The 11,394-nt window shown below is 39.4% G+C and overlaps 1 protein-coding gene across 1 annotated transcript; it reads right to left on the bottom strand.

Moving 5' to 3' along the window:
• Positions 1 to 696: 696 nt before the first annotated feature.
• On the bottom strand, positions 697 to 6,894 carry LOC310926146 (dimethylaniline monooxygenase [N-oxide-forming] 2-like; the record flags this gene model as incomplete). The annotated part of the gene is made up of 10 exons (XM_083888247.1): positions 697 to 1,053; positions 2,117 to 2,186; positions 2,303 to 2,375; positions 3,670 to 3,791; positions 4,023 to 4,256; positions 5,128 to 5,327; positions 5,424 to 5,566; positions 5,650 to 5,815; positions 5,893 to 6,081; positions 6,763 to 6,894. 10 exons carry the CDS (start codon positions 6,892 to 6,894, stop codon positions 697 to 699), a joined length of 1,686 nt encoding a protein of 561 aa, XP_083744373.1.
• Between the last annotated feature and the right edge of the window lie 4,500 nt (positions 6,895 to 11,394).

The following is an 11,394-nucleotide window of genomic DNA, read 5'->3' as shown; positions in this document are numbered from 1 at the left end:
TATTGATCAGAACTATTTTGCTTCATATGTTTTGCTCGAACAACACATCATGTCAAAGCGATAATGGAGAAATGCCAGCAGAGGGCAGCACCATCACACACTTGTGTGGCACTTTGTGGATGAGGGATTTCGTTGGGATGTACACACACACACACATATATATATACATATATATGTATATGTATATATATATACACTGCATACTGTGAAATACATTTCTGGAGTCACCGGTTTTGAGTAAATCAAGTTTTTACTACATGCATAAGTAGTACAATAGTATAATGTTCTCTGACTTTCTCTGATAGCTCCGCCATATATACACTCACATCAAAGCATCTTACAAACACAATAAAATACCAAGTTACAACAAGAAAACACACTTTGTTTATGACCCACAAATGTTATCCTGTGCACCCTCATGTTGACCCCTGGGTTACAATCCCCCCCCCACTAACCCCTATTCACAGCTTGACTGTTGGTCAATTGTCATCTTAAACAACATACAGAAACCAAAGCATTTCACACCTTACACTAAACAGTTTAAACTTGTGGACTCATGGTGAATTGGTGTATGTTTTTAAAGAACTAATGTATAATATTTAGAGTCATCTATGCATTAAGTTGCATATCAAAACCAACATTCTCTATTCTGATTCTGATCTATCTGAGAAACATCACTTGCCTTCAGGTTCAGGTTCATGTTCCTAAAGTCAATATTTGATTGGTCCAGGACACCAGTTGTTCCTCACAGTACTGAGCGGTTCTCTGCAGAACTGGACTGAGTTTGTCTTTAGACAGAATCAGAGCCGTTATCACACTGAGCAGACAAGCGGAGAGAAAAACAGATGGACCTGGTTCTGGCTCTGGTACTGGTCTGGTTTTGAAGGGCTGAACAACCCGCTCCCACTGAGTGAGGACAGCGCGCCGGGCTCCGTTCCATCGTCCCGGTCCAGAGAGACGATACTGATATGGAGTGCAGGGACCGAAGAGCAGCTTCAGCCAGAGCACAGGGTCTGTCGCCAACAGCAGCAACAAGTTTGGTCGAACTCCGACCTACAAACAACATCATTGTCATTGACAAAATGAAGTGTAAAGGTGCTTTAATCTAGGTTTCTTAGATTATTAAACATAAACAGACAAAGACCTCTGTTCATAATTTGCCATCATTCATTTTGTATCCATAAGATTTAAACCTGAACATTTTTATAATGTTCACAAACATTAGTAACATTAGTTAAAGGTGCATTATGTAATAAATCTAAAGCAACTGGCCATAAAATCCTCCTAATATGTCACAGAGACTCAGGAATAATGTTCATATAACAAACTGAACTCACCAACAACAACAGTACAGACAAAATATTTGCATTAAAAAAAATATTTTGCAGAAATCATGTTTTGTGGCGCCACCCACCGCCGTCTACCAATCATTGCAGTCAGTAGAGTCTCAGCTACCGAGCAACCACTGGTTGCCAGTTACGTCAAAGCTACAATGGCGGAGAAAACGAAACCTAAAAGACCTTGGGTATTTTGAATTTGAGTGTAGTAACCGTTTTTGGCCACATTCTTACATATTCTTTTTTAATATATATATATTAAAAAAAATATATATATATTTTTATTATATATAATATATTTATATATGTATATAGTAAATAATGAGCTCCTGAAATGAGTGTGGTCAACATGATATTATAATAATAATAAACAACTTTCCACAATCCATTGCCCACTGCTTTATTCTCCACATAAGGTTTGCAGGACTGCTGGTGCCAATCCCAGCTGACATAGGGCGATAGGTGGGGTACACCCTGGACAGTTCGCCAGTCCATCACAGGGCCACATATAGAGACAAACAAACCATTAACTCACACTCTCACGCCTATGCTCAATTAAGAGTGACCAATTCACCTAATCCTCAAATCTGCATATTTTTCGACAGTGGGAGGAAAACGGACAACCCAGAAAAAAACCCCACACACACACAGGGAGAACATGCAAACTCCTTGCAGAAAAACCTTTGTTCTATACCCTTGTAAATGGAAATCTAACATGAATAAAGTTAGAAAGAATAAAAGGTAAAGAGTGCTAATGTATAAAGTTGAAGTGAACTGACCTCTTTGGCCATGAAGTCCAGGTATGAGATGTAGTCGACCTGCAGAGCAGCCTGACGTGGGCAGGAATAGCTGAGAAAACGTTCAATCAAATATCATTATTAGAAATAGAAATAGAAATTTACTGAGGCAAATGTTTGTTTGTTTTTTTCACACGGGGATGTCAAGTGTAGAAGGTGAACGTCTACCTTTCCATGTTTCTCTTTCGCTCTGACTCAATCACCTCCAGCATTTTCTCCGGAGACGGAAGACGATTCAGACCTTGAAGGACAACAGCACAGACTGAAGAACCTCTGCATGTGTCTGTCACTTTGTCTGTTCCTCACACCTTTAAAGGGCTTTTTCCAAGGTTAATACCTGGTTTTTGGGCTATGGTTGGACACTAGGTTGTTAGACACTTAGTTTAGTTAGTAGGTGCTGCTACCTGGAAGGAATGGTCTCCTCTAGTTTTGTACGTTGATTGGGGAACCACCAGTAGCCTCTGATCTGCTGACCTAAGATTATGTCTTGGGGAGTAAAGGTGCAGCAGATCAGCAATGTATGAAGGAGCCTCACCATGTAAAGCTCCAAAAGTAGTCACAATTACTTTAAAGCGGACCTAGACCAGAAGTTCCAATTAACACTGTTTTTTTGGTGTGTATCTGCGTCATTACCTTGTTTAAGAAGCCCTGAAGTTTTGAAACAAACAGTTCAGCCATTGCTGAGAACGCTGTGTTTTATTGTAATCTCGGGCTCAGCGAGATCTCTGAAAAAATCTGGTCCGGTTACTTAAACATCATTTCTCCTGAACAGCAGATCCTCCTGCTCCGGGCACTAGTCCGGGCACATCCGGTTGTGTACATTGAACCGCAGAAGAAGAAGAACGTCCGTTGTGCAGGTGTTTCTCGAGCGACAGTGTCTTCTGACTCTGGGTCAAAGTCATAAAAGGGAGTGCGGTGGGGAGTCGTGAAGAAACTATTTTTAAACATTGTTAAAACAATGTTTTGATAATGAGTAGCAGTGCATCCACCGTTCCAGAGGGAGGAGCTGCGCTTCTGAGAGCTGGTGTGCTGATTACGTCACTTCCGGGTACTGGCCAATCACAAGACAGTTGGGAAGGCTCAATGCTGGCTGGCCAATCTCAACACAGTCTGTCTTCTGGGTGAGAGATTTATGTCTGAAACACCACGGCTGAGGAACAGCATTAGAAAAGAGCGATTTCTATCGGCTCTTTTACAGCAACTAGGAGGTTTTTGACCATAAAAACAAGTTAATGTATGCGAGTAGACCTCCATAACTAACATATATGTGCAACAGGACCACTCTATGTGAGCTTTAAAATGTATTCTAAAACAAACCGGTAACCAGAGTGAAGGGTGAATGTTAGAATAGGGTAGATATGTGCTCTTTTGCCAGTGTAAGTTAAAAGTCTAGCTGCCGAATTCTGGGCAGTCTGCAGGCAGTCAAGCTCCTGCTTATTAAAACAAGTAAAAAGACTATTTGTCAAGGTGTGTGTGTGTGTGTGTGTGTGTGTGTGTGTGTGTGTGTGTGTGTGTGTGTGTGTGTGTGTGTGTACCTGAGAAGACCCTAACAGCCCACCGTGCCTGCATCTCCACCACAGGCATGATTGGTCCTTTAGTCTGGAAAAGTCCCATGATGGCGAGTGTCGGGTGTTGCAGGGAAGGTGGAAACACTCTCCTAAAATTGTAAATAAAAACGTCCTTATTTGAATTTTAAAACTTCAAAAAAATGTTTTTATAAAAATGTAGTAAAGCAAGTAATTATTATTTTTGGTTATTGTGGATTTTTTTTATTTTTTTTTTATTGTGCTATTTTCTTTCTCTATGTCACCCTCGTTATTTACCAACAGAGAGGACCGCCTCCATGTAGACTTCTGGTTCCTGATTGGATAAAGACTCATTCACTCACTTGTACAGCGTCAACTCTCCGTGAGTCTCCTCGTACAAAGATGGAGGCAGGAAGGAGAAGTTTATTTTATAGCCAGTACAGAAGATCACAGCATCGATGTCCTCCTCCACTGTCTTGTCTTCAAATATAACCGCTGAATCCAAAAAGCCTTTCACGTTGGTCCTCATGATTAGCGCCCCCTGGAGGATTCGTCCAGGAAGATCATCATTGATCAAAGGCTTTCGCTGCAGAAGTCTGAGGAAAGTGAGGAAATGAGAAAATGCACAAACTCAGATTTAATTTTCAACGTATCCTTGTTCAGAGTGATGCTTACAATTATTATAGATCATTTCAAGACATTCCAACATACTTTTTGTTTTTTTGAAGAAAGTAAGCCCACTGTCAAAGTGCATCAGGGCAAATGGATGATTTCCTCAATTTCAAAAATTCATTAAAATGATTCCTTAAGAGGTTTGCAAATATTTTCAACGGATCCTTATTTAGGGTGATGCCGACTATTATTATAGAACATTTCAAGTCATTCCAAGATAGGGCTGGGCGATATGGCCTCAAATCAATATCACGTTATATTGAGCAGCTCACCTCGATTACGATAAATGAACGATAAGTTCGAAGTTGCTAAATGACGTCATCGCCTAATTTGCATAATTGACCATTTGCCTGATATAAGTGTCTGAGTATCTTAAAGGGACATGAACATACAGGCAGCCTGCCTGCCTACCTACACACACAGCCAAAACAACTTTTATTTATTTTTTTTGTTTTGTTCTTTTGAATTATCGAATGTATCGATAACGGCAATCGTCGTACATTTCGCTAACGATACATTTTCGATATATCGCCCAGCCCTATTTCAAGATTTTTTTTTTTTTGAATAAAGTCAGCTCACTGTCAAAGTGCATCAGGGCAAATGGATCATTTCCTGAATTTCAAAAATTCATTTAAATTATTCCTTAAGAGATTCCAAAATATTTTCAACAGATCCTTGTTAAGAGTGATGCTGACCATAATGGAATAAATAAAAAAACAACTGATCTAAATTGATAAAAACGATAGAACGTTGTGTCAGGAAACCTGGGACATCAGTGTAAAAACAGAAAGTCACCTGTGTGTGGGCTTCAGGCCGTACAGTTGGTGGTCACATCTGTGCCTCAGACCTCTCTCTGCAGCCCAGTTAACCAGAGAGAAGGGGAGAAGCCGTGAGAGGATGAGGTTCATTCTGGTGAGGACGGTCATGTCCAGAGGGAGACCGTTGGTCGACATCCTGCTAATCACCCAGGTTCCCTTTCGTGTGCTGAGAAATGTCTTTCAGAGAAGAAATGAACATTAAAATGACTATTTCTCATGCAATATACAAATTCAAAATGAACTCAATTGCAGATACAAAAGATTTTAAGATACCTTTGCGGCAGATCTACTGATCTCGACTGCAATATCCGCTCCAGAATTGCCGATGCCGACCACCACCACCTTCTTTCCTCTGTAGACATCTGCGTCTTTATATTCCCAGCTGTGAGAACACCTGCCAGGGAACGTCTCATAACCTGGAGAGACACAGCAAATGTGCTCCAATGTAGACACTTTAGTTCTTAAATGGGTGACATGTATAGTCGATTCATTTACTGACCTGGGAAATCAGACGTGGGTAAGGACGGATGAGTGTATTGACCCGAACACACCAGCACTGCATCAAAGACGTGTCTCTCTTCATCGCCGCCCTTGTTTACGGTCACCACGTCCCACTGACCGCTCACAGAGAAGTCTGGTCTTTGCCTCACTGTCCTCACTGTTGTCTTAAATGTTAAGCGGTGCACGTTAAGGTTACGTTAGGTATAGGAAACCTGTGATGAATGAAGAAAGGAGGAATAACCTGGAAGTTGATGTATCTGAGCAGGTGGAAGTGCTCAGCATAGAGCCGGTAGTACTGCAGCAGCTGAGAGTGGTGCATGTAGTTTGGATAGTCAGCCGGCATCGGAAAGTCACTGTAACACATCATCTCCTTGGAGGTGTTGACCACCAGGGAGCGATAGATGCTAGATCGCTGCGGCTCAAGTGACTCCTGTGGAAAAAAAAATATATATATTTTCACATGTTAAAGGTGCATTATGTAATAAATGTAAAGCAACTGGCCTTAAGATCCTCCTAATATGTCACAGAGACTCAGGAATAATGTTCATATAACAAACTGAACTCACCAACAACAACAGTACAGACAAAATATTTGCATTAAAAAAATAATATTTTGCAGACTGCAAATCATGTTTATGTTTTGAAATCATGTTTTGGCATGTGGCGCCCCCTACCGCCGTCTACCAATCATTGCAGTCAGTAGAGTCTCAGCTGCCGAGCAACCACGGGTTGCCAGTTACGTCAGAAAACGAAACCTAAAAGACCTCTGTATTTTGAATTTTAATGTAGAAACCGTTTTTTTTTTTGTTCATGAGTTATTTTTCATTTATTCCACATTGAAACCTTTTATTCACTAACTTCACAATATTATGATATTTACACCAATCACAAGGGAGTGACGTTTTTCTGACTGTCCTGAGTGGTCTAGCTCCACCCTGACCTTACCGTACCATTTTACTCTGGTACCCCAAGGGTAGGGGGCCAAAGAATGGAACGGTTAGGGCTGGTTATCATGGTACTATGCAAAACATATAAGTATCGTACTGTACCAAAACGAACCGTTCCACTCAGTGGAAACGCGGCTTCTGTAGAATACTGTGAAAGCTCTCACCTTAAATCTCCACAGGCCACCAATGTCATCGCTGCTTTCGAAGCAGACGGGATCCAGACCTTCATCGAGACACATCTTGATGCAGGCCAGACCTGAGCTGCCGCCTCCAACCACTGCCACGCGACGCACCATCGCTGAGCTCTTCTGGGGAGAAACGCAATCGTCTTTCAACAGACAAAACAGAGTCTAGCAGCGAAAGGTTATTGTGGAATTATTATATCAGTAACGCCAAATATGTCCGACCTTCCCCAACTTCAAAAACACTAATATCCATCTAGTTTTGGTGCTTAACCCTGTAAAGCCCAGACCATTAAATAATTGACACAAAAATTCAAATTCTTTGAAACTGGAGCCTTTATTGGTCCTTCTGAACAAACAAACAAAAATAAATAAAAAATATACATTTCCATATAGGAGTTTTGATTTGTATCATATTTGATACAGCGGGTCACAATGCTCACAGATGCTTTTTTTTTATTGAACAAAAAAATACACAAACAAATCCAACAAAAACAATGCAGCAATGGAACCGACAGGGTGGAAGTCGTAACATTTCAGTTATTTTTGCAGTAGATTTTGCGGTTCACAACCTTTTTATTTTGAGTGATGGTCGGCTCGAAAACTGTTGTTCAGACAAAGATGCACTCTGCATTTCTCACAGTACACTTGGACAAAGTGGCCTACGCAGTGTTTGCATCTCTGTCGGGTTTCCCATGATTTTATACATCAGGTTTTTCAGGGAAATTTTTTTTCAAGCTGCTCATGTGGAGGGCTCAAAAACTCATGTATCACATATGATACTTTTGCCGTTACAGGCTTAATAAGAATGTCAGGGGTTCATCAGAGTCACATCATCTGGTAATCCTGCATGGTTTCTTTTTTTAATCCATACAGACAAGTCAAAAGTTTGTTTTGTTTGACATTTTAGGTTTTATAAAGTGGGGTTCTGTGAGGCAGTTACACGTCAGTGAGCATCTTAAAGGTGCATTATGTAATAAATCTAAAGCAACTGGCCATAAAATCCTCCTAATATGTCACAGAGACTCAGGAATAATGTTCATATAACAAACTGAACTCACCAACAACAACAGTAACAGCTAAAATATTCACATTAAAAAAAAATATTTTGAGGTAATGTAATGTTTATGTTTTGAAATCATATTTTGGCATGTGGCGCCACCTACCGCCGTCTACCAATCATTGCAGTCAGTAGTCTCAGCTGCCGAGCAACCACGGGTTGCCAGTTACGTCAGAAAACGAAACCTAAAAGACCTCTGTATTTTGAATTTTAATGTAGTAACTGTTTTTGGCCACATTCTTACATGTGGCGCCTTTAACAATGGCTCCGTATGACCTACAGTTTGTGTCACTGAGGTAAATGCAAGGGTTAGCTTAAGGGTAAGGTAAGAGGCAGCAGTTGATTTACAGCCGCTCTGTGCTGTGAGGTAAAATAAATGACTGATTTTTTTTTTACTATAGATTTGCTGAAGGATATTGCAACTGAGTTGTTGACACTTGAGTTGAGTTTCCAGTTGGAAGCATCGCGTTAAACATTATCTATCTATGACGTTCTTTTCAAGCTTCCCTGACTTTCTTCATATCTGTAACATCGTGAATATAAAACTCTGTAGATCAGTGACTCATAAGTTACACATGAATCAAACGGTCATTATAGGACAGTGGCAACAATTTTAAATCTGACAGCAATCGTGTGTGTGTGTGTGTGTGTGTGTGTGTGTGTGTGTGTGTGTGTGCGCTCTTACCTTCTCCACCAGACTCACAGTACAGGTCCAGGCTGTCAAACTGTGATCAGATGTTTCACTCTCACATGCGCTGAGCTGTTGATTAACACCTCATCAGTTACACAGAACCGGGAAGAGGGACTTTGACCCTGTTGGACACAGGGGACATGTCATCACACACACATAATACTTACACAGAGGTGGAAAAAGTACTCAAATATTGTACTCAAGTAAAAGTACCAATACTTTGATGAAATATTACTCAAGTAGAAGTAAAAGTAGTCATCTGAAAATGTACTCAAGTAGAAGTAAAAAGTAGTTCATTTGAAATGTACTTTAACCCTGTAAGACCCACGGTTGTAAATTTACAACGTTAACTTTAGCCATCCCTAAAAACAATCTGTTATATTTTATCTGGTTTTTTACCACATGTACATAGTCATTGGGTCTTATTGTTCAGTCTCACAGTGTTAGTGGATGTTACATTTGTTTATAAGTCCCACTTTATGGCCATGAACGCACACAACTTTTCAAGATTTCCTCCGAACAAAATCTCTTAGTTTCATTGGACTGGATTTATCAGATTAAAGTAAGTAAAATGTCTTATATATTTTTTTTGGTTGTTATTATAATGTGTAGAACATGTGCATATTAAGTTATTGTGGAATAGATACATCAAAGTTCATTTAGAGCTTGTTACATATTTGTTGTAATTTTACAACACTGGGTCTTGGTGGTAGCAAAAATAGCAGGCTTGTTACAGTGGACACAGACAGGTTGTATTCCCTCCACTCCATCACGGCCTGAAATAGAGGATTTTCTTTATACATGAACAGTATACATTACATACATTATACCCTTGTGTTGTGTTCTGGACAAATTTGACTGTTTTTAAAGTTTTATGTCTAAAAAAATATATATTTAATTTGATCAGACTGAGCTAAAATCCCATGTCTTTGCCCACAAAGAGGATATCAACAGGTAATTCAGTTCTGGGAAAGGTGTAAATGTTCCTGAATGTGGGTTGTGGATGTAAGTGGGGGTTAGCATGTTTTTCTTTTAGTATGATAACTAGAGACCATAGGCTCAGACAATTACATTTACATTGAGGGCATTTAGCAGATGCTTCAGTCCAAAGTGTCTTACAATCAGCAGACAGTATTGTCTGCCTTGAAAGCATTTCTACACAGAGGACTTGGTCCACCCCTCTATCTTTTCCTTCAGATTATGTACTACTATATAAAAAGCATATTTATACGTTAATTCATTGCTTTTTTTTTCCCAGAATGCCACCAGCAAGGAGAGAGCCGTGATACAGTGTGCAGGATGTGATTGATATCATCCAAACTGGAGAGAGTGAAGTTGAGATGGAACTCAATGACACTGATGAGAGTGATGAAGACTTAGATGAAGATGTCTGTCAACAAGTGGACAAAGAAAACCAACCACCCATGGACTGTCCAGCTGATAATTACGTGGACATCGAGCCAAAAACACACAAACGCACCATGCACAGTGACAGGTGTCGCTGGCCGAAGAAATATTTCATCAGTCTCAACACAGATTTTTCTGGTCTGGATATGATCTTAAGGCAAAGAGAGTCCAGCAACACAGACAGTGACATCATGAAGCCTCTGAATGCTCAGAAGAGACCATTCAAGAGATGTGCACACCTGCTATTGGACGTACACAAGGACATGAAGACAGGGAGAGGATGCTGCAGTAAAGGATTCACCAACACACAATGCAGCAAGTGCCTTTGCTTTTCAGAGGACAAGAACTGTTTTTAGGACTTTCACTAACAATGAAAGTTTGTCATGAAAAGAAAAAAGGAATGAATAAGTTGCTAGAAAAAGCTAGAGTTTTATCCTGTTTATTTATTTATGTATTTATTTTTAATAAATTATTTCATAAAAATATGACTAATGTGTGATTATTTTTAAATGTTATATACATTTATGGAGCTAAGTAAGCAATCAAACTTGCAAATAAACCCTTAGTTGTTGTGAATTGTTGTTCAGACAAAGTGAGTAAAAACACTGAAATTCTGCTACCACCAAAGCCCAACGTTGTAAAATTACAACGTTTCTGTAAAAACGTACATAAACATTTTTTTTCCAAAAACTCTTTGATTTCTGCATCTAAGGCCTCCTACAACAACATCTGAATGGTCAAATAATTTTTTTTTTAGGTTTTTCTTAATTTGGGTCTTACAGGGTTAAGTAAAAATGACTTAGTTACTTTGCGTGGAGTGTGAGGGTAGTAAAAATATGACAAGAGGTCAGAAAACTATTTTGGAGCTCACGCACCCGGCGCGACACAGGATATTACGTCACTTTTGGCGAGCGCCCTCTATGTTCACGCACCAGTGCTGGTGCTAATCACATCATCATTTGTCTGGTTCTGGTGTATATTTTCCCCCTGTAGGTCTTCATTGTGCTGAATTTTTATTTTTACTCAGTAACGGATAGGATTTATAAAGTAACTATAAGTACAATACTTGAGTCAATACGTACTCAAGTAAAATACAAATTCTGATTTTAAATTGTACTTCAAAATGACAAAATACACAAAAAAAGTATTCAATACAGTAATTTGAGTAAATTTATTTTTCGTTACTTTCCACCTCTGTACTTACATAATACCCATTTTTATAAAATGATCAGAAAAATCATCATTTGAAAATACACCAGTAAAGACTGTTTTACCCACAAAAGAATGATGTATGTGCATTCATTCATTTCCACTGCTTTATCCTCTTGGGGTGAAAGGCAGGGGGACAAGGACACGTCCTTGTATATACAGTGTTTAACTCATTTATTAGACCACCACCTAATGTAAGCTGCCCTAAATTAACAGCATTGGTAATAATCAATATCATATTTTAAGT

This window comes from Microchirus variegatus (assembly GCF_963457635.1).
Source record: "Microchirus variegatus genome assembly, chromosome: 4".
Taxonomy (NCBI): Eukaryota; Metazoa; Chordata; class Actinopteri; order Pleuronectiformes; family Soleidae; genus Microchirus; species Microchirus variegatus.
Note: the sequence above shows the minus strand (reverse complement) of the source record. Positions and strands in the feature narration are given on the sequence as shown.